Genomic DNA, 27500 nt, shown 5'->3' with positions numbered 1-27500 from the left:
TATCTAGAAAAAATTCTTATACTCCAAAAAAGAGCCGTTCGCTTGATCAACTTTCTGACTTTCAGAACGCATGCAATTCCATATTTTGCTCATTCTAACATTCTGCCAATCACAATGCTCTACTTCAAACTTTCATCAACCTTAAATGCTTGATATAACTACTAATTCTGCACCTAGAAATATCTGCAATCTTTTTACTTCTACACAAGATATGCATCAGTATAATACTCGCTTAGCATCTTCTGGTAACTACTATATTAATTATTCTAGGCTTACTCATCATAAAAACTCTTTTTCCATCGTTGGAGCTAAAAAAATTTGGAATAGCATTCCCGAAAGCTATCGAAGACTACCAAAGCACATATTCAAAAAGAAAATTCAAGCATTACTATTTGAAACTTTAGAGACTCTGGACAGTCATGCTGACATTAGCGCTCTTATTTCTGAAATAATCATACATCATAATTTTTTTTCTTCACTTTACATTACTTTTTACCCTTTTGAACCTCTTTTGACAAATAATGTATTCAAAACTGACTTTTTTAACGCCTTCAAATAGTAATTCGTTTATGTATGTCCTCAACACCGTCTGCCTAGATTAGCTCGCTATTTGCAGGCGGTGTTCATTTGTAAGTAACCTTTGAAAAAACTTAATAAAACTTGAAACTTGAAACTTGAAACATCTGCATGTAGTAAGCCATAGAGTGTTGCGTATGTATGACCATGTGTAATAACTGCGTAAGACTTAGGAGCCTTGATTGACCTTGACTGTATGAATACTAGGAAGCATACCAGTATCGGCAGTCAGTATCATAATTTAACCTATCAGTGCAGGCAGCAAATTTGATCAAGGACAATCAACTAAGTGTAAATATTTTTATATGTATTTCAATGGTACCGCATCGCGAAAATTTAAGTACCGACAGCGACATTTGCCGTTCTAGCGAAAATTCGACAGCGACATTTTTTCGAACGAAACAGGCGACAAGCAGGCTCGAAAACACGCAACAAGCGACACCAGAAACCCCCTTGGAGGGCCTCATCATTCGACTTCGCCGAGACAGGCTGCTGGGCGCCAATTTGACCGGATGTGACGTCAAGTTTTGTTGGATGATTCAGATACAAAATAAGTGCCAGGCGGTATGGAGTGTTCCCCCCCCGCCCCTGATCCAAAGCTAACAAAAATCGACTTCTGTTAAGAATCATTTATCACCTAAAGAGACACTTATCGCGCCCGGAAATTAACCGGGACTTTCGAGAAACGGGCCCCGGGACTAAGAGGTGTTGCTAGGTGGGAAAAGTGCTGCATCTAAGATGAGTTTTGAACTCCAGGAAGAAGGTTAGTATGGCATCCACTATGTTTTTTAGTTTTTAGATTCTTTTGCTGCTTAGCACTTATTCTTCAACTTTTTAGAGTTATACACAAGTATTAGTTCTAGTGCACTAAAGTAAGTTTGAGCGACAAATGGTGCCAACTTGTTACAGACTTACCAGGCGAGAACTTAACTAACTTGGCTCTTTCTAGAATCCAAGATGTTAGATCCAAGGTATTTAAAGTAAGATATATGTTTTAATGTCTTCCCAGCCATTGCGCTCAAACGTGGCTCTGTCGACGTAATTCCGTTTTTTTACTTTGGATTTTACTTTGGATATTTTACAATTCAGAGCGCCATAGCCACCCTCACAGACGGGTTTCTGATACATTCTCATAGGAGAATTTTTCAGTAGTAAATTCACACTAGCCTCCTTGCCACGTTTAAATGGGTGTCCCCCAGTTTCTCGTCCATGTACTGTAGAATACGTCAACATTTATGATAAAGTTTAAATTCCTACACATGTAAACACAAACCAAGTTTTCCATGGTTTCAAACCCAACAGAAAAATTAGCTTAGTATTCTCAGTTTCCACTCAATTACAGCAGGGTTTGATATCGCTCTTTGTTGGCCCTTAGTTTGTTCCGGGAGGGGAGGGGGTGGGGAAGGGGGAGTCGCTGCCAATAATACACAGGGTAAGATGTTATACTAATGTATGAGGGGTGCGGCGTCGGAATTTGTACACTCGTGTTAACCCGATCAGATAAGGGATCTAAGCAGTTACGACGGGGATCCTAAAGTCTACTTCAGAAAACCAAATAGTTACAACAAAACAATGGTTCAAGCGTTATTTATTGTGTTACATTTCTTTGGAGTTGTCAGGTCTGAGAAATTGCAACGTGAAATGGTGAAATTTCAAGGCTTTAAAGTGCTACTATGATCAAATTTTTACCTCTTGAATTTTAAGGTTTATCGCATAGAATTCTAGGAAAGATTAAAAACGCCATTTACCGTTTCTAAATATCTGCATTGGTTCCGGAGATATTCACGTTTGAAAAATGTGTAAAATATGTAAATGAGAGGACTGATGACGTCATATTCTCAACTCAATATAACATCAAGTATATAAATAGAGCTATCTCAGTCAATTTACGGCAGAGACCATTGAAACCTGGCAGGTTAATAGTTCTAAGGGCAATGCACCTATGGCTATAAAAAATTCGGTTCCCATGGCAACTCACTCTTTTCCAGTCCCCTCCAACCTGATTTCAATATTTTAGTGATTTTCAGCTTGAAAAACATTTAACAAGGCCACGAACTCGACCTAACATATTTATACACTTGCTGGATCATGCATATGAGACACCATTGGCAAATATCAAAATAGAACGCCAAAGGTGGCCAGCAAAGCCTTAAGTATCAGGGAGGACTGGAACCCAGTATGTTGCCATGGTAACAAAACTGATAAGCTCATATTATGGAGCGCACCTAGAACAATGTCACTGCAAAGAATCAAGCATTTCTGATACAAATTGGTTGAGATATCTTTTTTCATAATATTTGACCAAAATTCGGTTGAGTCTATGACGTCATCACTTGGCTAATTTGCATATTTTAAAAACTTGAAAATCTCTGGAATAAAAAGAGATATTTGAAAATAGTAAACAGCATTCTTCTTCACGTACAGACTACTTGTTTATGTTTTAAAATGGCTCAGATTAGAAAGACGCGAATTTCGTCATAGTAGCACTTTAAGGAAAACGTCAATACTCAACGGTCGATATTTAGACTACGAGTAATTTCCTATTTTCCTTAGGGACAGTAAAGCGAGGAAAACACGCAAACACGCTCTGAAACCGCTTTCCGCGAGAGGACGCGGCTCCTCGCGTGTGATATTTTCGCGGGCAATCAAGTGTTTCGTCCGTTTTACTATCCCTAAGTGAACTGGTCATAACAAGTTTCTTCGAAGTGGACCCACCTTGTCTGGGAGTGGGGGGGGGGGGGGGGGTTATTACACCACCTATCTCATGAACACTGCCCACAAAATTTTATCGGCTTTAAAATTTGAGTTGACACAGAAATATTCAGCTAGCAAGAGTCAGCATTGCTAGATAAACAAGAAAAGTGAGGTTTGAATCTCATTGTTAGTTTTTACTGCGGCATGGATATTTTATTTATTTATTAGTTAATTAATTAATTTATTTATTTGTTTAATTCAATATTTATCCAGGGGCATCCAGTTTAGCAGAGCTAGTTCAAATGGAGCCCTGACACAGCACAAGACAAAACATTGAAACATAAAAAAAACTAGACAAATAATTAAGTTATAAATGCAACACGTACCGCAGGCGTTTCTGCTTAAGATGGCACTTAAGTTTGGTTTTACAAGGGTGGCTATAAAGACACCATCTTTTGAGGTAGAGGAAGGGGTGAACAGGCAGAGTCCGCCATCTATTTTGTGGTTTGCTGGTGGGGCCTGTTGGAATATCGGTAAGTTTGATCTCTCCCCTTAAAGAAAATAACAGACTGCTCAGAAGATTGCTCGAAGTCCTGTAAATTTTGATGAACTTCAAACCAGTCACAACAAATTCAACTCGATCCCAGATAGTAAGGTGAATAATTCCGAAGTAGAATAAAAAGGTCAATTCGATTTCTACTTAAAGTACTTATATAAACGTACTTTTAAAATTTAATTTATACGTACTTATACAATTTAATTTCTACTTTAAAAAAACCTACTGATACCTTATTCACACCAACTAAACGTGTTTAGTTAAACCAGGTTTAACAATTGAAAATGAAAATAATTGGAAGAATACTGTAAAAAGGAATCTTACACATGTTAACTACACTTTTATTATGCCAAATTTTGAGTCGAAAAACATAAGCAAGCAACTTCTATGAATATTACAGTTTTGAAGCGTGTTAGATAAAAGAGTTTTTGATGTTTTTAAGGTGGTATAAACAGAGCATATGTGATTATTTTCTTTACGCTCCCGTCGTCTATGATATGTTGTTGTTATGTAACGTGCTCTTCACTTTTCATAGAAAGCGAGCTGTCGTCTTTTTTCCCCTCAGATTATTTTGCGAGGGTCGGTTTGTTTCTCACTTAAGGTTACCGTTTACCTTTAGAGGTGTCTCGCGTCTAAGCGATGTAAAGCGTTCGGTTTGAACTGTAGATACCTAAACCCCTACATTAAACTAAAGCTCATATAGCTGGCTTTCAAACTATACCAAAAATTTTGAAATTAAATGAATTGTCGAATTTTAGTGCTGGTTACTCGAACCAATTTTTTCACTTGAAGGGGACACTTTGTAGCTCAAACTCAAACAAAATTTGTTTGTTTGCCTTCAAATTTGGACTCGACAATTCATTTTATTTCGAAATTCTTGGTATAGTTTGATAGCCATCTCTATAAGCTTTAATTTGATGTAAGGGTTCAGGTATCTACCGTTTAAACCGGACGTGCTACATCGTTTGGACACGAGGCACATCTAAAGGTAAACGGTTACCGTAACAGAAAAATTTAGTATCGAAAATTAAAATTGGGAATAAACATGCATTTTTCAGAGATAATAAAGCTGTTTCAATTTGCAAAAAAAAAACAAAACAAAACAACAACAACAACAACAAAAAAAAAACCGCCATAAATTGTTTTGTATCTTACGGCTTTTTAGAATTTAATTACCTCTAAAATATGCGTTGTTACCCCCAATTTTCTTTTTGGATTTCAATAGCCCTTGCTAACATCTGCTTTATCCGCGCGAAAATACGTCATATATCAGTATTAGTAGGGTCCGTCCTTAATTGCTCCGAAAGGAAGCACGTGTGGTTTCTGTCGTTAGGTTTGGATGCTGACGTCATGTTCATAATCAAGGAACATCATTACTGGCGCACGAGAGGCTTGGGTACGAGCAGGAGCTTAGCTCCTGGTGCGAGTGAGAGCAAGACGGGAGAATTTGTTTGACTTTACATATCAGAGTTACTTGAAGCTGAGAATGTATCAAGAAGTTGAAATACCCAAGAGAGGAAAGCACTCAATGAGTCAGGATTTGCCTGTCCTTTCTTTTCTATTTTTAGTTTTTCATTTTGTTTTGTTTTGTTTGTTTGTTTGTTTGGTTTTTAAAGTGCCCCTAACCCTTCAATTTGTTTTCTTTTGTTAGATTTCCAAATCTTTGAAGAACTCATTTTCGAAAAAATGTTTGAGAAATATTGAATCCTTTTGTTTTTACAAGCGCTAGAAGTGAAGGCAGTCTTGTCGATATTTTCACCTATCGTTCGCATTAGTCCCCCACTCGGCCAAATAGGGAGCGTGACGTAAGAAAAGGACATCGTGCAAAAATATCCGAAGATTCGCGGTAATGCTTCAATTTTAAACAGAGAAAATGGTTGGAAAATGTGTGGTTTTTGGATGCAGCAACTCTCGAAATGTAGAGAAAGGAATCAGCATGCATAAGATTCCTTCTGATAATGATCCGAGGCCTTTTCTTACGTCATAGCGAAGAAAGTGTCGCTTCTCATTGGCTCGTTCCTAATGAGCCCACGAGACAAAAATTTGTCCAGCGGGGCTTAAAGCGCGCAAAAATTTAAAAATTTCAGTAACTTTAAGCGCTCGTAAAAAAAAAAAGGATTCAATATTTCTGAAAAAAATTTTCGAAAATGAGTTCTTCACAGAAATGGAAATCTACCAAAAGAAAACAAATTGAAGGGTTAGGGGCACTTTAAGTTCCCGGGGTCTCGTATTTTCTGCATTTTCAGTGATAGCTAGTAATGGGACAGAATACATATTTTCAGGATACATGTGTAGCCTAAGAATTATGTCCATAAAACAAACGAATTGAAAGAAAATTTCTTTCACGAAGTAAGTATGACGAACCGAATTTTGCCAGAAAAAACGGCATATAAGCGCAAAGTTTATATTAGAAACGGATCAGACGTTGAGCGTATTAAATTGGAATTAAAGGAACTTGCTGCAAAGCCCAACACTCAATATGATAACAACTCGGTGGAAGCGAAGTGGAATGATTTTGAAAATAGTGTTCGCAACATAATGGACTCTTGCATTCCGCATAAGATGACAAGTTCAAGATACAACTTACCTTGGTTGAATCGCTCGTTTCGGCGATAATCTTAAGTGAAACAAAGACTATACAACCTGAAAGCAAAGAAAACGGGATCTGTACACCACTGGAACAAGTTTTTTGAAGCCAGGAAACGCATGGATAAGAATCTTAAGTCTGCAAGGGAAGAGTATATCAGTGGCCACCTTAGTGAGTCAATCAAGGACAACCTAAACGCTTTTTTTCCCACGTAAAACGGCTGAATCAAGAAAACCCAAGGATGCAGACTTTGAAGTGGACGGTAAAGTCATAAGTGATAGTGCTTTTAAATCAGAAATCTTAAACAGACAATTTTCAAGCGTGTTTAACAAGGGGGACCTCAAAAACATTCCAGATATGGGCTCTGATCCCAAACCTGGCCTTTAATTGTTTCAGAACTGTAAGGAGTTTTAAAGCAACTGTCTTCATTAAACCCTAACAAGGTCTGTGGCCCAGAACAAATCCCACCTTGGTTTCTCAAACATTTTGCTGCAGAAATCGCTCCAATATTAACAGTCATCTTTTAGGACTCGACAGACAGTGTCACTGTTCCCTATAGGTGGAAGGAGGCAAATGTGTGTGCAGTTTTTAAAAAGGGAAAGAAATCTGACCCAGCCAATTATAAACCTATATCTCTCACCTGCATGTGTTGCATGAAAGATCTTTGAGCACATTGTCCACAGCTTCATTATGAAACATCTAAACGACCATAACATCTTAACGGATTGTCAGTATGGTTTGAGGGCAAAGAGATCCACAGAGATGCAGGTAATTCTCACCTTACAATATGGCAAAGACTATTCAGAGCTCATCTATCCACGCGGTCGTCTTGGACTTTGCCAAAGCCTTTGACAAGGTCCCTCATAGGCGTCTCCTAAGGAAGCTGCGCGCAGCACTATGGAATCCAAGGCCTGCTCCTAAATTGGTTAGAGTCGTTTCTTACCCAACGTTTTCAATCAGTTGTTTGTGAAGGCCAAACATCAAGTCAATGTCCAGTGTCTTCCAGCGTTCCCCAAGGTACAGTCCTCAGGCCGTTGCTCTTTTTATTATACATAAACGACCGAGTTACCAGATAATGTGCAATTTGCGGACGACGCTTTACTTTATGGCATTGTCACAAGCGACGCGGACTGCGATCTTCTTCAATCTGACTTACACAGGCTAGAATCCTGGCAACACCTTTGGCATATGGAGTTCAATCCTTCTAAATGTAAAATTGTTACCATCTCGCATAGGATCAATCCACCCCTGAGAAAATATGTCCTCTGTGGTGTAGAGTTAGAGCAGGTTGATAGCTTCCCATACCTTGGGGTTACTATCAGTAACAAGATCAATTGGTCAGCCTATGTTTCTATAACAGCGGCTAAAGCAAACAAATCGCTGGGTACAATACAACGGAACCTTTGGAATTGTCCAAAGAATGTAAAAGAAATTGCATATACATCCCTATATAGTACAACCAAAGCTGGAATATGAAAGCACGGCTTGGGATCCCTTCTTAGAGAAAGATATCAGTGCTCTGGAAAGGGTTCAACGTAAGGCTGCACGGTTCTGCTTACAAAATTACAACAGTTATGCGAATGTTACGGACATGATTAAAGACTTATGGTGGGCCACACTGGAAACGAAAAGAAGGCAGTTTAGACTAACACTTATGTATAAAACAAATCACGGTCTTATTGATATAGATAGCCGAAAATGTTTAATTCATCACCCCGAGAGTCGCACGAGGGGAAGCCGTCAATTTAAATTTCGCGTGCCATATGCAAGTAAGGACATTTTTAAATTTTGGTTTTTTATAAGAACTATAGCGGACTGGAACTGCCTCCCTGAGGCCATTGTTTCATCATTATTTTATATTTATTTTTAATAATAAGTATTTACTTATCTTATTTATTTACGAAAGGCTTGAGAATTTCACTTTCCTTTTTTTTGTAAGTCCATTGTCGTGACTTTCCAATCCGGTAAATCAGATCGCTTCCATATTTGGAAAACGAAACCCAACCTGGGAAAAAACCCTTCTTCATCAAAGCGTGCATTCCGAGAAGGAGGAAGCGAAGAAGGTTTTCTTCTGCCTTCTCGTGTTAAAACATAATTTACTCGTACTTTCGCTATTAATATTGCAATCATGGGGTGAGAAAACCTTTTTTACCGAGATTGTTAACATGTAGCGAGTCGAATCAACTTCATGGAGCTTAGCTGTGGGCAAACTTTCTCCGTGGATCGTGAAGCTGATCGTTTGGCGAATTTGTCGAAGGTAAGGAAGCGTACGACAAAGTGGATATGGCGTGTATAGTTTGCTCTGTTAAGGTTGGTTTTAACTTTCATTGAACCCTCGATTCAAAAGCACCTTAATCTTTCAACGAAGATGGGTCTTAGTGTTTTGTAATTTAAGCTCGAGATTAATCAAATTGTTCAAGGAGGCTTCGCGTTGGAATCAAGCTTACATGTTGCAGAGCTTGTTGCTTGAAATTGATAATCTTACTATTGACTTAATAACGAACATGTTTTACATTGCTATTAACTGCTTCTTTGGATTAAGTTTAACTTGATCGAGGTCTTTGCGTGACTCTGATTAAATGAGGCTCGCGTTGAAAAGTGTGAGGCACGCTATGTCGATGGACAGATGCAAATTAAGCTTAATTTCAAGCTTACTAAAATGTCTCCGAAGAAAGTCTTGTTGAGTCACATTTATCACAGAATGCTTACAGTAAGTTCAAGTCTACGTTTCTATCAAATGTTTTGGTGCAAGCTGATCAAAAGATCAATCATTTCTTCTTGGTTTGTAATTTTTAATGACGCAGTTACAGACACCACCCAGCTTGTCTGCATAGCTAGTCACGCATAGCCTGCGTCGCAGACAGTCTATAAATCCCTGATATAGACAGTCTGCGCAACGGCTCCAAAAAGCTTGTTCTGGTATCCCGCCGGTTTGCAGGGATATCTGTAACCATTTCTGATTGGCTTAATTTCTAACGCTTTCTATGATTGGTCGTTCCTTCTTGAGCAATACCCTAATCTCCAACCGCGATCCTAAAAATACGATTTGTAATTGTTGTTCTTCCCCGGGTTTTTCCTTTGATTGATCGATTGATCATTTTGAAATATTTTAGCGTTGTGAATTAAAAGAAAATGACGGCTTTTTCTGAAGAAAGTTGGGAACGAGCGTTAACAGCCGCGAAAAGAGCAGTTCGAAATATCTAATCTTCTGCCGGAACAAGAAAATTCGCTTTGGGAATTTCTGTGAAGTCAAAATATTTTTGTGAATTTGCCGACTGGCTATGGCAAATCTTTAATTATTCCAATGTCTTCCAATTGCGGCGGACAATATTTTCGGAAGGCCTCGTGGTTCCAGTGTCATTGTAGTAATATCACCGTTGCAAGCTCTTATTGAAGACCAGGTTCGTCTACTAAATGATATTGGAATTCCAGCAATTGCTATCACAGACGAAGAGGACGAGGAGTTCATGCAACAGGTCCTGAATGGTAATTTCGTGCTCGTTTGTGGCTCTCCTGAGTGTTTGTGCCATCTCCACTGAATCTTGGAGAAGCATTTTTGATTGTGAGAACTTCAAAAAGAAGTCGCTTTTGACGAGGCTCATTGTATTACACAATGGTTTGGTATGTATCTATAATTTGCAACCTTTTTAGTGGGATAAATAAACAACTCGTTATTTATTTGTAGAGTATTACGTGTTGCTCAATAGGAAAATGTCCAATCAGAGAGCACGTTAGAAATTAAGCCAATCAGAAATGGTTACAGATATCCGTGCAAACCGGCGGGATACCAGAACAAGCTATTTGGAGCCGTTTCGCAGACGGACTATATCGAGTTTTCTATAGGTCTTGAGTGACAAGTCCGGCTGCAATGCAGGCTAGTCACGCATGGCCAGGCTCCTTATTAAAGGCGCGTTGTTTGTACCACGAATAATAATTAGCATCCATAATTTGTTGATCTTAAACTATAAGAGATACATTGTAAAGCCTTGAATGATTCAAAACAATACTGCAAACTCTGTCTCCAAAAATTCTGGGGCAATTCATTGGAAAAGATTTCTGCACACTCCCAATAAAATTGTACATGCATGTGACGTTGTCATACCTGTTACACAAAGAAAGAGCATGAATAGTGTTTAAGTCGTCAAATGTCTGCATAATTAAAGTATGGGGCTGTGCGTAAATCTCGCTAGTTACTGTCTTCAATTCTGCAATGTTGATCAAAGATGATCCAAATGACTGTTGATGCTAAAACCATGTTGCTCTACCTTCTGCAGTTGTCTGTGGTCCCTCAAAATCATTAAATGTTGTCTCAGATCAATAATTTATTGTTATTATTGTGCAATTATATACACATCAGTGTTTTCCAATAATTTTACATGTCAAAATTCATGCCATATTAGTTTTTATTGTATCACTCAGTTAGTAAGAGCAATTTGATTGGTCAATTTTGCAGGCTGTATTTCACTGTACAGGGCACTAAATGTGAAAGTTTCCTTTTTCTTGCGCCTAATTAACCTCAGAGATATAATAAATATCTTACTAAATAATAAATCTCATTTTCTCAGTCCATACAGTATGGACTGTGACTGGTGCACATTACAGTATGAACCTTGAACCCGGTTAGTAAGAGGTATTGATTAATGGCTGGATGCCCAAAAAAATGTGTTTAGGGACTGGATAAGTTTCTGTTGCTCTTGCTTCTTTGTTATCGTATTAAAACAGAGATCTTTCCACCATTTGTAATCTCCAAACTGAGCAATTTCTGCAATTATCTTTTGGATGATTTATATATTTGCAATCATGCATAAAATTATAGAAAAACAGAGCTCCCTTAACTAAACTGTAGCAAAAACTTTAGAACATTTGTGTGCGTATTGTAAGGGCGAACACGCCCACGAACAGTGCATGAAGGTAACATCTGTAGAAGAGCGAAGGAGATTATTGAGTACATAGGGTAATTGTTTGATTTGTGCTAGAAAGGGCCATATTTCCAGTAATTGTGATTCTAAAATGGTGTGCAATTATTGTAAGAGAAGTCATCCCATTTCCATTTGTAATGGTTACAGCGCATACCAGGTACCGTGTCAGTCCAGTCACGCCAACAATGGTGATTGTGATGTCTCGCGAAATGCCAATCAAGCTAGTCATGCCAGCCCCGCCCTTCATGTGGGATCATTGGTGAGGGTTGCATTGCAAACAGCACATGCTGTTATCTCAGGAGATAAGAGTTTACAGGTCCGGGTTTTGTTTGATGCGGGTAGCCATAAGTCCTTTATCACCACTAAAGCTGTCCAGTTAACAGGGGTAAAAGAGAAAAGAAGGGAATGGATAGAAACTAGCACTTGTGGACAGTAAGCAAGGGATAGTGGGTTAAGGGGCATATATGAGTTTAATGTGTTCCCTTTGCAGGGGGGGGGGGGGGGGGATTAAGATCAAAGCGTATGAGGTACCCAGTATAACGCAAATTAGAAATGAGTTCATCGAGATTAGGAATACCGAGTACCCCCACCAGCAAGGCTTGTGGTTTTGGATGTCAACAGGGATAGCCCTGAAATTCTCGATGTCGACCTACTCATTGGTGCCAATTATCTCTGGTCCTTTCAAGAGGGCAGAACAGTAAGGGGGGAGCCAAATGAGCCCGTTGCCGTGAAAATGCACTTGGGTTGGGTTTTGTCTTGGCCCCTGAAGGGATTTTGTGATGACTCACAGGTCAATGTTCATTTCGTGGGCCTCAATTTGTCATGCAATACAAATTTTCAAGAATTGGAAGATAGCGCACGAAAACTATGGGACAATTTGGGAAGACGATGAAGTTCACGAAGCATTGAAAGATGCGATTTTCTTTTATGGGAAGATATATGAGGTCTTGCTCCCTAGGAAAGAAGGACATTGGCCCCTACCGAGCAATTACCAAAACACAGTGTGAAACGACTAAAGGGGCAACTGAAAAGGCTCAAAGACAAACACCCAATTCTGAAAGCATATGATGCCATCATTAAAGACCAAGAAGAATGCAGAGTAATAGAGAAAGTGACCGTGCTAGAAACGCATGAGAAGATCCATTACCTGCCACATCACGCAGTGATCAGAATAGATTCCAAGACGACTAAGGTGAGAATCGTATATGACGCATCATCTAAAGAAGGGGTGTGTCATTGTCTTCATGTGAGGCCAACGTTATCTCCATTATTGTACAATATTCTAATTTCATTGAGAGCAAAGCCCGTTGCATTAGTTGGCGATATCGAGAAAGTTTCTTTAATATTGTAGTAAGGGAACATGACAGAGATTGTTTGAGGTTTCTGTGGGTAAACAGTGTTGACAGCAAGTTTACAGGTTCTGTCGTGTTGTTTTTGGAGTCATTTGTTCAGCATTCTTGTTCAATGCAACTCTGCATAACCATCTGGATTTCTTTAGCAAGCTTGATCCAGACTTGCTCTTCAATGGCGGGTTTTAATTGAGGAAATGGTTAACTAACAGCGGGGAACTGAGTGTCAAAATAGAGCAGCGCATTGGGTGACAAGATAAATGTAAACAAACAAATCGAAACCACCAACAAAATTATGCCAAGGCCACACTTGGAGCCAAAACAGGGACGAAGAATGAAAAGGTGCTCAATCAGGCCTGGAATTGTGAAAGGGATTTGTTCATCTTTGAGCTGTCTGAAATGGTGGAAAAGGGTGACAACTTGCCTGTTACAAAACGAAGCATATTGAAGGTGATTGCAGGTATGTATGACCCCTTAGGTCTGGTGAGTCTCATACTTGTCGGCAAGAAAGTCTTATTTCAGGAGTTGTATGCAGGAAAAGTTGATTGGGACGAGGAGTTGACTGGTGAATCAAAGGCACATTGGATAGGATGGATAAGCGACCTGAAAGAGGCAAAAAAGATCCAAGTTCCTAGATGTGTTTATGGAGCAAACCTGAGTAGGATGAATTGTTCATTTCATGGATTTGCCGTCGCTAGCAGAAAGGCTTACTGCACGATGATTTATTTTGTGTATGAGTTTTCTGGAGCAATCACCGCAACGCTGCTAACTTCTAAGACGAGAGTTTCACCTTTGAAACAACAGACAATACCATGATTGGAACCGATGTCAGGCAAAATCCTTGCAACGCCTCTAAACACTATTAAAAATGCGCTCAAGGAGGTAGTAGAAATATCGTATACTATGGTGGATAGCAAACAACGGCGAATGGAAGCAATTTGTTCGAAGACAAGTCACTAGCATTAAATTTCATGCAACCTTCAGATCAGTCAATTTAAATCCATCTTATACAAGTATTACTGTATGTAGATGTCTTAAAATATAACTACGACCACGAGGACACAAGATCCTGGAAAACTATCTGTCTGTCATGTAATGTTTCACGTAATGTGTCTGTCCATCTTTGTTGTTGTTTTTAATCGCCATATGTAGCCTCATCTGTTTTCTTTGTTTGGTTTTTGTTTTTTTTTATATTTTTGAACTCTGGGACCACTGTAATTGGCTTACCGCTGTTGTGGTATCCCTTTATTATACTTATTCCTTTATTTTTCTGTATCATGTAATAGGCGAAGCTAATAAAATAAAGTAAAATAAAAATAAATAAGGTGATCAGTGACAAGAGAATTACATGCTGTGTGTACCTGAGAGTACATGGTTAGGTTACATGGACCCTATAAGATGACATTTTAAAGGGAAATTGTCACTTAAAGTATGACGAAGGTCACTCAGAGAGTTTTAGCTGTACTGGGTACTTGCTGTGACAATATATGACTATAAATTAATTTTTTAAAAAAACTCTAATACTATTACTATTACTAACAGTCAATCCATGTCATGCATGACCAGTATTGTTGAAGTTTGAATAGAGGTTAGGAATTTACAGTACATGTCAGTTTTGAACATCACCAATAAGATTTCAGAGTTCCTGTAGAAATTTCCCTAGTTTAATTTCATTGTATAAAGCTACAAATTTTTCTTTACATTACAGCAGTAAGTATTTCAAGAATAGCAATAACTTTATTTTTTTCCAAGTAGTTTGTCATGAATCTTTTTTTCTTTTTTTTCAGTTAATGCTTCGTTTTTGGAAAGATTTCCAGAGAAATGTCCAATATTCAGGGGCACCCAACGGATCGTTTTGGTAAATTAATTGTTCGGAAGGTCCTTAATCCCCACAATTTTCTTAAGGGAATTTTCACTGCGAACGTTCGTGATATGGGAAATTTAAGTCCTAGTGTTTTCCGATAGATAAAAATGTCATTTCGGATACCGAATAAAGGTCAGCTAAGATTTTCGGAAAGGAAATAAGACCTAAGGTTTTCAGGAAATGGACAAAAATGCCCTAGTAATTTCGAAAAGACTCATGCAAGTTCCCCTAGAATGACCGAACAGATAAAAATATTATAGGGCGGCCTGAATTGAACCTACAGAGCTTTAAAGGCACTCCAGATAGCCTAAAATTGCGTTTCAAAGGATTTGAGAGAAAACTGCCGTTGGGTGCCCCTGAATATTACATTCAAATGCTAGACATTACCAAGAGGAGTTTGAATATTCATTTCATTCTTGGAAATACTGGTAACACATATGATGTGGATTGACTGTCAGTAATGATTGATTTGAGAAACCTCTGCTCATTTCAAATTGCCATCCCAAGTTTGACATCAGTCTAGCTGTGCCCCAACATTCTTTGTTTGAGTCGTCTTCTCTTGATTTTTTTTTTTTAGCAAAAGTCCAGTGCATCTGTCTGTTCATGAATATGTTAAAGTGTTGGTTCAAGATGTATGTGTGTACTTGGAGCCTTGGAGGAGCTGGATTTGGTAAGTTATAACATTGATATCAGCAATTTCTCTTACTATCAACTGACGGTGATGTGTCAGCAATATATTTACTGTAAGTTCAATGTTATTGTGACAATGATAGGGAAGCCTGAATTACAACTACATGTATATACAAGCAAAGCATTTGACCTTGCATTTGTGATGTGAGTAATGAAGAAACTAAAGTTAACAATTGCATTACTTAGTGGAGGTTAGGTGCCTGAGACATCCAGGAGCTTCCACTGTTGGCAGCCAGCTCCGAGATAAAGACCGCTCTCATGGCTGGCAAATCCTTGCAACCCAGCCATGAGCCCCCAATTTTTATTAATTACACGGAATGCCTGCAGGGCATGACGTGTCTAGGTTTCGGTCAGGTATCTTTTTTTTCTTCATCGGTGTCATAAATGTGCACATTAATTTATGCATTAAACTCTGTCCTCCCCTAGTAAGGATATATTGTTCTGATTGTCTTCAACAGAAGCGGCCCAATCAAAATCTATTTTTCAGGCACATATCACGAGAGAGGGGACCCACTCATCACTTCTGTGTGACGTCAAATCATCATTTGATTTATTCATTAAAACTAGATTAAATTCGTCCCTTTCCCAGAAGGGATCTATTGTTTTGATTGTCTTGAACAAAAGCGGCCCAATCAAACTCCATTATCTGCGCGTATATCACGAGGGAGGGGACCCACTCATCTCTACTTGTGTGACGTCAAAGCAAATCATCATTTGGAAAAGTTGTTTTTGTTCAATGGCGACCACATGTCTGAATTTAAGACTCCGGATCCGCCGTTTTCAGAGAGAAAACCAACCTTTTTCAAGCAGTAAATCGAAATAATAACTTCTAGGTAGTACTCGACAGTTGAAACGGTGGAAATTGGGAGAGTTCACAGCAAAGAAAACCCGCTTTAAAAAACAGATCGAATGATCAACGCGAAGGATTAGAGCTAGAGGAGGCCAGACCAGTTCAGCGGGGTCATGACGTTATTGCATAGTTATTTCTGGTATGATTCCTAGTAACACAACGACAAGTATCACGCAATATATCTGAATAAAACCATTCAGACAATTATTTCAATGGCCAAGGGAGGATATTTTTTAAATATCTGCGAAACATACAATGGGGAATAATTGGGGCTACATTAAGCATTCCGTGTAATGCCATTAGAGGGGCATCTTGTTAAAATTAAATCATTATTTTTTCAATTTTGTTATATTTGCTATTTTAATTTTGATTGATTAACTGTTTAATGGATTGTTAAGTTACTTAGTACCCTTCTCTTATAGGTAGTGAGTGTTTTTAACAATGATGTCAAGAACTGAAGACGGCACCAGTGACCCACCAGAGGTGAATGTTCCTCTCCTAAAGAACAAGAATCTTCCCAAGAGATCAGTGGATTGGCAACTTGTGCAACTCCCCATCGATTTTTTGTTACTAACGGTGATGGACTGTGCATTTTTAGCTTGCCTTTCTCATTTGAATCCTGGTTTCTTTAAAAGTTATCACAAAACACTTGGTCTTGTGTACTTTGGAGATATTGGTGGCAATGAGATGAGGCAGAAAATTGCAGTAATTAAATGCAGCAAGGGTTCCTCCAGCATTCAAGGACCTGTAATTGTAGTACCAAATGCTGTGAAGATCTTAAGACCCAAAGCTGTGTTCAGTGTGGGTTTCTGTAGTGCCTTAGATGACGAAAAATTGAAGCTGGGAGACATTGTTGTCTCAGAAAAGTTGATAACCTATGCTCCTAGCAAGGTCACTCAGGATGGAATCGAAGAATGTGGCATAAGTGTTCCTTTAAAAAAGCATTTTGCAAAACTAGTACAGAATGCAAATGAAGGCTGGGAGGCACCTTTGAAAGACCCAGGAAAACTAGAGGTAGAGGTGCACCGGGATGGTGTGTTCCTGAGCGGCCCAGAGGAAGTTGATAACAAGGAAAGACGTGATCAGCTCATCAAACGATTTCCTCAAGCAGTTGCAATTGAATTGGAAGGAGAAGGTAAGTCGTCATGGTTCAAATTGATAGCTCAAAATTAATGAATTGTTTATGATGGCAGTTTCGCATAGAACTGGTATGTTCAGACTGATTATTTTTTCGTACATCAGAGTTTCAAATACAAGTTAAGTTCAAGTTAGGGGTTACAGTGAAATAACTATACACTACAATCTAAAATATGTTGCAGAATTTGTGAATAATTCTAATGGCTTTAACATGTAGGCTCTTGATTTCTGTGCACATGGAAGCTGAACTTTGTTGCCCCATGGCCAGATGGCAATGCAAGGAATGATGTTTTCCTGTGCGTGAACAGACGTATACAAAACATTGACCCAGGTCCATGGATCACCCATGTGGACCCCGTCCATGGACCACCCATGTGGACCTGGTCCATGGACCACCTCGTGGACCCACTCCATGGACCATCCCTGTGGACTGGGTCCATGGACCACCCCACCTCGTTGACCCGGTCTATGGATCACCACTAATAAATTTTCGAAGGCATATTTTACTTGTCAATATAATAAAGGATGGACTGCAGACTGAGTATAAAAGACAAATTAAATATGGCTATAGGGTTTTTCACAAAGAGGTCGGTTATGCGGAGTTGGCCCTCCACCCGATATCTCGAAATGTACATGTAAACACTGCTCTTCGCGAGCACCTTTTACAACAGATCATAAACGAAACCAACCTTTTATCTTGTTCCTACTTCATGTGGTGGCACGTGTTTGTTTATACCATAAATGATCCAATAAACGCCCCCTCTCCTAAGGACGCCTCCTATCTAATTAACGCCCCCTAAGCTGACAAGTTTGTATTAAACGCTCCTCTCTAACAAACGCCCCCCATCTAATAAATGCTCCCTTCCCTGAAAACCACACATAAACTAGAAACAGATGTACAAAACAATCAATCAATTTATTTGCGTTCTTGCTTAATTAACACCGGTGTGCGAGTTGCGTCTTAACAGTACCCTTTTCCGCCGCTTTGTACATGTACCATATACCGTTATGGATATTGTAGACAGTTTAGACTTATCAGCGGACGGACTTGATAGTCTGCTAAAACTCTGTCATTTAGGTTATTATAATACCGTATTTAGGTTACCATGTTACAGTTATTAGAATAAACGCCTCTCTCTTTTAAACGCCCCCCTCGGACCCTTGAAATTCAATAAACACCCCTGGCATTTATTAGATCATTTACGGTACTCCACTAGGCTTCGTTTTATCCGTATTTCTTGTCTGCACATTTAAAGTTTAGTTTACGTTCGACAACCTATAACCTACAACCTTCTGAATTCTGCATCCCATAATAAAAATACTTGGGACTTGGCCCAGTCTTTCTTGTTCTGCTTGCGCCCGGACGATTTGTTTAAATCTGCCTCGTCAGTACTTACCAGAAATCAGACTCAGCTCTACGATTGCAAAGAAAACTTAATATGGATTGGGTATAAAACTCAATGGTGGTAAAAGCATAAAATCTCAATTACATAGAAAGTAGAAGGTGAATTACATATTGAGCACCATATTTAATCTGTATTTTATACTCAGTCTGCAGTCCATCCTTTATTATATTGACAGGTATAATATGCCTTCAAAAATTTATTAGTGGTGATCTATAGACCGGGTCCACAAGGTGGGGTGGTCCACGGACCCAGTACTTGCCGCCATTTTGGTAATAAATAGGGTATGGATTTTTGCACTCTAGTCCTGGGTTCGATTTTTTTTTAGAAGAAGCTACTTCAGGTCATAAATAGGGTAGGGAAAATCGCAGATTTTGGTCATAAATAGGGTAAGGGTTTTGGGAAGCGGGCTGCACACCCCTACCCAATTATTTTGGAGTACCCCCCCCCCCCCTTCGGGTGTCCAATTGATAATTTCTTGATGAGATGTGATCAATCCACTGCCACCTGCTAAAATAATGATCTACCTGTGATCATTTTTGTTACTGATGGTAGTTTTACAGTACTGTACGGTTGCATTGTTGTCTAGTTGCTTCTGCATCCCTCTGGGGACATAATAACTTGTAGGTAACCCACTCAGGCAATCTTGCTCGTTCTTTTCTTGGTGAATATAACAAATCCTCCTTTGGTGGTTTCCTGCAATATGGTTTGTCTTGGAGCTCTTATTGAACAACCCATTAGTGACCCAGAGTCTGACGTAGACTATTCTGATACTCCAAAATGGTAGAATCTGTCAGTATCCAATGAGCCTATCAGGCATGTCAAGAGAAACCAATTTGAACCTAGACAACGGTGCTCAGACCTAAATCCCTTCTTGTAAATTTTTGAATACTGGTTAATCGCTTCCTGTTTGCTTAATCTCACAGAGGGACGCATGTTATGTACATCTTTTTAGGTCTGTATACCGCAGCACATGACCTGGATGTTGAATGGATTGTCATCAAAGGTGTCGCAGACTTTGCTGATGGCAAGAAGCGTAAAATAGATTCATGGAGACCTTTTGCTAGCATAATGGCTGCTTCCCTTACTGCTCACATTCTAAGTGACACGCTGGTTTTTAAAGATTGGCAGCACTTTGGAGGTAAGCTGTTACATTGAATTCATGTTGCTTGCATGAGCAGGGGACTATTTTGCAGAACTCTGAACACTGAATCCATGGACGTCTTGTAATGTCAAAATTATGTCTGCCATTACAAAAACTAAAAACCAACCCTCTGTGTAAGCAGTGCTTTTTAAAACGCTAAATAGTATTAATAGAAGAGTGTAATACACCTAAATAATATAGTTTGTTGCTAAACCCTTAACTGTGATACAGGTGTGTTCATGTAGGTAGCACAGTCTGGGCTGTCAACCTCACATGTCTTCAAATATGGAGAATATCACTTCCCCGGCCAGCAATAAAAAAATGCCTAACAGAGGCGTCGCGGCAAGGCCAAATTCACGGCTTTAGTGGAGGGGGGAGGGGGCGTACATTCAACAGTACCAGAAACAATGTTAAACATTTCAAATTATCTTGTCAGAAAGTCGAGTCTACAACAAATGGCAAACTTCGTCAATTATCCGGGAGATTACAGACATAAATCTGGAGACCAGAAAATATGGCTCAAAATCTGGATATTACAGACATAAATCTGGAGTCCGGGAGATACGGTTCAAAATCTGGAGACTCCCGGATTATCTGTGTTCAGCATTCTGTAAAATACCCCTGCCCTGTTGCTTGGGATGTAGGTTGTTACGATGCAATAATAATTTTCTCCAGGATTGTTTCACACTGCACATATTTTACATATTAATCTTGATTTGAATCTGGTCTCTGAGGACATTAATTCAGGGCTCGAAATAATTTCAGGAGAGTCTCCGGACACGATGACCGGCCCAATTCATTTTAGCTTGGTCACGTACCGTTTCTGGCCGGTCAAATTATATAAAATAAATAACTCTTAAAACAGGGGCCCATGAACCAAAACTGGCGTTATATATTTCCAAAAAAGTTAGAGCACTAATTAAAGCACTCATTGTCAACTAGTACACTAACAGTAAAGTACTTTTAGATATTCGAGGGCATTACTTCACACAAGAAGACTTTGATTACATTGATTACTTTGATTTGTTATCTGTATAGGCCAATAATATCTGGCAAACGTTAAAATGTTTGTACGTTGATTCAGGTTGACGGATGTTTATCATTGTATAACCTTTTATGTTTATATTACGCACGCCAAAGATAAACACACAGATAAACTTGCGAAGATTGGAATAACTATTGGTTTTATAAAGTATAGTTCCTTTGCTTTTGTACTTTGATTATATTTATTCTGGGCTGAGGAATTACTTTATATGCAGGGAGAAATGCAAAACTTGAAAATCAACTAATCAACTTTGTGACCGGAAGTGCGTGAACCCCGATGTCTGTTTTCAATGCCCGGATTGTAAACAACGGTTCTTGTTGCATTTCACTCAGGATTTCAGATTAAAGTTCCGCAAATGACAATACACAGCGACTGGCTACAACTGAATTAACTGAACAGCATGGAAATTTTAATTTATTTCATTTTCAAAACGATCAAATGTGACCGGTCAACATGACCGGCAAGACGAAAGGTTGACCGGTCAACTCCCAAATCAGTCCAGACATTGTCCTTTGACCGGCCGTTATTTCGAGCCCTGTAATTATTTTCTATTTAATTGTGCAGTTCCAGAAAATATCCATACTCCCCCCAGGGAAGGTATTTTGTTTTGCACCTCCCGTTCCCCCAGGAAATTCCAGTTTAGCTTCATACTTTCCTTCTAAAATTTTGACTTTTAAGACCCCCTCCCCCTGAAAGTAACAGTAAATAAATACATGGACAGGGATACCACAACCGCTAAGGCCAATTACTGCGGACCCAGGCTAAAACTTTAAGATGTAGAATTTACATCATGCAAAAAACTTAGTGATAAATAAGAGATAATACTTAGTAACAGCATGTGTGATATTTGTAGCAATGCTTCTGGCTGCATTGCAGTTTTTAGATAATTTTATGGTAATTTAAGGAGCTTTAAGGTTGTACATGTACATGATAAAATAATGATTTCCTCAACAAGTCTGAAACTTGGCAAGTTTTATACATGTTGCGTTGTGTAAAGTCAAACAAGTCAAAATAAAAACATAACTTGTCAAGGAAAACTCATCACGTAGAAGCAGTAATTTGATTGTTTTTGGAATCTTTACAGAACAGTTAAAGGATAGGACACTTTAAACCAGAAGTTCTGGTATAAAAGGACCATGGCTGAGTGTATACATTATGCGAGTCAGCGAGGCATGCGAGGCAGACGTGCCAGGCATGAACAAAACATGCGAGGCATGAGAGGCAGACGTGCGAGGCATGCAAAGCATGAACAAGCCCCAGCATACTGTAGATGCTAACCATAAAGCTAACTTGGGAGCTATTTAAGCTAACCTGTGTGCCATTTAGGCTGGAGTGCTTTTTGGGCTAACCTGAGTGCCTCGCATATCTGCCTCGCAGATTGTCAAGACCCCCATGGCCTGGCCACTGACATCTCAGTTGGCATTTAACCTCGCGAGAGAACAGAGCTCCAAGAACCTGCCAAGGTCACAGAAACACAAAATATTCTTTTCACTACTTACCGGTAGTTTCTTTTTATATCAATAAGTATTAAATGTATATACCTGCCAACTTTTTCTGAGTCAAATGCGTGAGATTTTCGTCTTGTCATGGCCGGGATTTCCGAAAACGTTTCAGCCACTTCCGAAGATTTCCGACTATTTTCCGAAGACTTCCAAAAGTTGCCGAAAATATCCGAAGATGTTCCGACGACCTTTAGACACTTCGATTCGAATGGATGGTAGACGTTTGAAAGCTTTTGCAAAAATTTCAGTGTGTCGTAATACAGTTAGGACACAAAGACAACATTAAGCGCCTTTTCAGGGGAAATTGAATTGAATTTTTGTCATTAATCATGTGTTGAAGAACAACTTCTCCGTATTTGTGAGTCAGGCGTAAGAAATTGTCCTCGATGCGTGAGATCGATGTCTTCAGTCCGCAGGCGTGAGACTCACACATAATGCGTGGGAGTTGGCAGGTATAGTATCATTCCAATTTTACAATGAGTTAACAAAAAATAAGTTTAATATAATTTATATAAACAGTGATATCATATCAGTAATTAGTTTTTCTAGTTCAAATTTACTGGCTGGTTTACCAGCCAAATGTAACCTTTGCAGAGGAGAACTCAGTGTGTGTCAGTTAAACTATCAGCCTATTCTTACATTGTGTAAATTATAGTTTAGGGTACATGACACAAAAACAATCAAAATGAAGAACATCCAGTGTCTTTCTTTATGAGTATAATGACATACAAGTTTGCATATTACAATTTTCCCCTCTGAAGGTTTTTCTGGTGGAAGTCAGTCTTCAGTAGCAGGTTACAGTCAGTTTCCTTTCCCTGCAGCTTCTCAAACTCATCTGGCAAGTGAAGGTAAAACAGAAGGTAGGCGGGAATTACTTTTTTAATGGCAACAGTTTGCCAACATGCATGTACATGTTAGCTGTGTATATCTTGTTTCCTTGTTAAATAATATTTAGATTTTTTAAACTTGTATACTCTATATAATTATAGTAATTATTATTATCGGATTCTTGGAAATACACTTGTTATTCCTTTTATTGGTGGTTTTAGTTATGAGAGCTGAACAAATTTTCCGTGGTCTTGAGCAAATGCGATATGATGCAGGCAAGATCATCGGCCAGACACAACTTCTAGAGGGTTTAAAGAAAATTGCTTCAGACAAAGGCTTCAGAATTTCTGAAAACAGAGGAGCAGGGAATTGCATGTTTTATGCATTATCAGAGCAACTGGAAGTGGCAAAAGGAATCCAAATCTCTCATGAAGCATTGAGGCAATGCATAGTCCAATACCTTAAGGAGAACCCTACTCTGGTAAGTTAGTATTGGTAATGTCTAACAAGTGAGTTTGGTTTCATTTTATTGTTTTACAAATCTAGAAAAGCAATTAAACGAGAGAAGTTGCAGTTAGTTTTTCAAGTATGCCAAAGTGGCTGACTGAAAAATATACCTCTACTGTGGATTCATCACGATAAACACAATAATAATAACATTATCACATTCAGCAGTATGCAGATGTTTGTCACTGCATGAATGTAGTTTAATTGTCTTAGCTCCCACAAGTCTCCTGTAGCTGAGTTCTATAACATCCAAATGGAAGGTCAAAGGTTCAACTCTGTTAGGGGGGAGAATTCAGATTTCCTTTTTCCGAGTACAATATGCCTGTGTCACTGACTGAAAAATACCTCTATCAAGATAAAACTTAATTGTTGCTTCACGAAAAAGCAGACGTCAATTCTAAAATGGTTGCTTTTTCTTGGACAGTTCGTACATTACTCAAGGGCTGATATCACGTGGATGCTTAAAGCCAAGCAAAGCTCTGAAATTGCGTTGTATCCAATGCTTCACTTTATTCATTAACAAATGGATGCATAATTACGCGGGATGCCCTGAGGGGGCATACCGTGTCTAAAAACGGGTCGATTTCTTTTTTTTTTTTTTTCTTCCTCGTATCCACAAATCGGTACATTAATTTATTCATTAAACTCTCCCCTCTCCTACTTGGGATGTATTGTTCTGATTGTCTTCAACAACAGCTGGCCAATCAAAATCCATTCTTGTCGCTTATATCGCGAGGGAGGGGACCCACTCACCCCTACCTGTGTGATGTCAATGCATCATTTGATATGTTTATTAAAGACGGATTAAATTGTCGCGCCATATTGTTTTAACATGTTCTGGACTCAAGTGTGCCATTTTCAAACGGAAATTTCACCATTTTGAAGCGGTAAATCGAAAGAATAACTTCTAAGAAGCACCCGACACGTAAAACAGTGGAAATTGGTGAGTTCCTGGCGAAGGAATCGTGCTTTGTTTGACAGTCTTAGACCACGACGCGAGACTGAAAAGAGGTCATTGAGAAGCTTACATTATCGTAATGGAATCTCACAAATTTCCGTAGCCTCCCACGCAGACGTTCTTAGGGGTTCGCCACGCGTTCCTGCCCTAAGAACGTCTGCGTGGGAGGCTAAAATTTCCGGTGATAGTCTGAGTCGCGTAACACAAGGGAAACAACGTAACGCGATCGTCGTGACTTAAACTATTTTACTAGCAAGGATAGTTTTATCACTCGGCGAAGCACACAGTTGGAATAAATGAATCAGCCCCAGCATCACGCGTAATGCCAGTATAGCAGGCATCTTGTTTATAGGCTTAATTAAATTATGGAACAGTTTGGTTTGTTGCGGATTGATGCACTGGTCAATTTAGTGAAAATCTTTACCCTCCAGTTGATCATTGGATGAACTGGCACAATGTACTTTGGCATTTTTTGTTAATAATAGTATTGTTATGTTGTTCTCTTGCAGCAAGATGGGACAGAACTGTTTAACTTTGTACATGGACATCAGTCTTGGCCTGATTACCTAAGAAACATGGCAGCAGATGGGACATGGGGTGATCACCTCATTCTCCATGCTGCAGCAAACTGCTTTAAAACATGCATTCACGTGATCAGCAGTCTGTCACATGACTTAACTATCCACCCAGAACATGATGTTAGCAGCAGCAGCCAGCTTGTTTTGGGACACCTGCATGAACATCACTATGTCAGCCTTCGACCCAAACCAGGTAGAGAAACTTAATATGCAAAACAACACCAGCTAACCAGATTTGTCTTCTTAGCTATTACCTCAATATTTATTGAAGTTTATACACCTGTTTAAAGGTGGGCAGATACCAGTTTTGAAAACGATCACATATTTGTGCAATAATGTATTGTAACTTACATTTGGTATTCCTTATAAGGCCTTTTCGAGAAAAGTAAAAATATAGTAACTAATTAACAATAATTATTATAAATGACAAAGGAACTGAACAGGAAATACATACTGAAAAGGCAAACAAAACAAAATCGCTATTACAACAGCTATTTAGTTTTGTTTGTCTAATCAGTATGTATTTTCTGTTCTGTCCCTTTGTCATTGTCACGCCATAATTAGCTATATTTTTACTTTAATTTATAATTTCTTGTCACATTGTAATTGGTTGTTTGCTCTACATTTATTGTCATGTTGTAATAATTTATTAGCTTTATTGTACTATACTCTTTGTATTTATTTCACACCCACTTACAGGGTTTGTACTGAAGATGGATGAAGATTCATCCAAAATATATGTATTTTTTTTTCACCACTAATATAAATTACATTTCAAGCAACAAAAGAAAAATGTTGTTACTTTCATAAAAATCATTTCGCGCTTGCTGAGTCTACAAAAATTTGTTAATTATCTATTATTATCATGGGACGGTGGTTATGAGATGGTAACTGTTGTCTCATTTTGATAACAGTCCCCCTATTTTTTTGATGGGAGAAACAAAGACAGAGCATCACAGGCTGAGTGCCTTAGAAGGGGTTCCAAACATTGAGAAACCGATGAACTGCAGCCTCATGCTACATGTATAATAATTATTGTCTCAAGTGTTTGGAACCCCTGATGAGGCATAAACTCCTAGATAGACGTAATTACAGCCTGTACATGTATGAGGGCCTAGCTTAGGAGGATTGCACTTGAATGTCAGATTTTTGCAATTCACATGTTACATTTTCACAACTCACTGATGTCAAATAACCCCAACTGCAATATCATATCAAACGAGTTCGTGATGTTGGATTTTGGAAGTAAAAACTCAGATCTCAGATTTTCACAACTTGAACTCCTCAGTTGCTATTTTGTGTATTTAATTTATTAATGCTTTTTGTAATTCTCTCTGAAGGTTTTTCTGTTGGAAGTCAGTCTTCAGTAGCAGGTTACAGTCAGCTTCCTTTCCCTGCAGCCTCTCAAACTCATTTGAGAACTGGAACAGAAGGTACGTGCATGTAGATGGGAACATTTTGAATAATCCCAACAACCATCAAATGGCATTTATGAGACATTTTAAAAGTCAGTTTTAAAATCAAATTCTTATTTAAATTGACCCTAAAAATCTGTTTATTGTGTGAATATAATTTTCTTTGTTATATACTTTAACGCTGTTGTGGAGCTGGAAAAGCCCTCAGCATTCACAGGCTGAGATCTGAGGTACTTCAAGATCCACCCTTTTTATTTGTCTATTGTATTTTTTTATTAGTATGACATACAAGTTTGCTTATTGCAATTTTCCCTCTAAAGGTTTTTCAGGTGGAAGTCAGTCTTCAGTAGCAGATTATAGTCAGCTTCCTTTCCCTGCAGCCTCTCAAACTCATCTGACAAGTGGAACAAAAGGTGGGTGAAAACATTTTGTATAATCCCAACAACTGTCACATGGCATTTAAAATAGATTTTTAAGGGTCAGTTTAATTTCAAATAACATAAATATTTGTGTAAATAATTATTAACAACAGCCATAATTGTGACACCTCAGATGCCTTTACAATGGTAACATCTAAACGGATCAAAGGGCGACCCACCAGCCAACGGTCAAGAAATCAAAAAAACAAATCTAAAGAACCGCCAAAAGAGCCAACAGAGAATAGGACCAACAAAGATTTCCATTCCACAATCATCGCAGGTGATTCCATTCTAAAACATCTGAACGGACGTAGCATGTCTGGCCCTAATTCCAAAGTCCAAGTGTCAAGTTTTCCCGGCTGCACTACGAACGACATGGCTGATCACATCAAGCCGATTGTCAGACGGAAGCCTGATTCAATAATTATCCATGTTGGAACTAACAGCCTTCGAAACTCGAATTCTTCGCGCGAGTGTGC

The 27500-nt window shown here is 38.8% G+C and overlaps 3 protein-coding genes and 1 long non-coding RNA gene across 4 annotated transcripts in view; 3 read left to right on the top strand and 1 right to left on the bottom strand.

The window, feature by feature from the left end:
- Positions 1-27500, bottom strand: part of LOC146477707 (uncharacterized) — a 545413-nt gene that overhangs the window by 267145 nt on the left and 250768 nt on the right. The gene's annotated exons all lie outside the window — the stretch shown is intronic.
- Positions 8549-19812, top strand: LOC146477721 (death domain-containing ATP nucleosidase-like). Its single transcript, XM_085113179.1, has 4 exons — positions 8549-8670; positions 15123-15215; positions 16508-17220; positions 19581-19812. The coding sequence occupies exons 3-4, from the start codon at positions 16527-16529 to the stop codon at positions 19781-19783; spliced, it is 897 nt and encodes a 298-aa protein (XP_084969305.1). The 5' UTR covers positions 8549-8670; positions 15123-15215; positions 16508-16526; the 3' UTR covers positions 19784-19812.
- Positions 23370-25394, top strand: LOC146477720 (OTU domain-containing protein DDB_G0284757-like). The gene is made up of 2 exons (XM_085113052.1): positions 23370-23625; positions 25119-25394. The coding sequence occupies exons 1-2, from the start codon at positions 23404-23406 to the stop codon at positions 25392-25394; spliced, it is 498 nt and encodes a 165-aa protein (XP_084969178.1). The 5' UTR covers positions 23370-23403.
- The window catches only part of LOC146477719 (uncharacterized), a 10877-nt gene continuing 9792 nt past the window's right edge, over positions 26416-27500 (top strand). Inside the window, exons 1-3 of the mRNA XM_085113051.1 lie at positions 26416-26620; positions 26923-27015; positions 27155-27500. The exon at positions 27155-27500 is cut by the window's right edge and continues 41 nt beyond it. Of these exons, the coding sequence (XP_084969177.1) occupies positions 26503-26620; positions 26923-27015; positions 27155-27500 (557 nt within the window). The 5' untranslated portion in view covers positions 26416-26502. The remainder of the gene's footprint in view (positions 26621-26922; positions 27016-27154) is intronic.

Source organism: Pavona decussata, unplaced genomic scaffold (assembly GCF_977016875.1).
Source record: "Pavona decussata unplaced genomic scaffold, jaPavDecu1.1 SCAFFOLD_69, whole genome shotgun sequence".
Taxonomy (NCBI): Eukaryota; Metazoa; Cnidaria; class Anthozoa; order Scleractinia; family Agariciidae; genus Pavona; species Pavona decussata.
The sequence above is the reverse complement of the archived record's forward strand: the minus strand, read 5'-3'. Positions and strand labels throughout refer to the sequence as shown.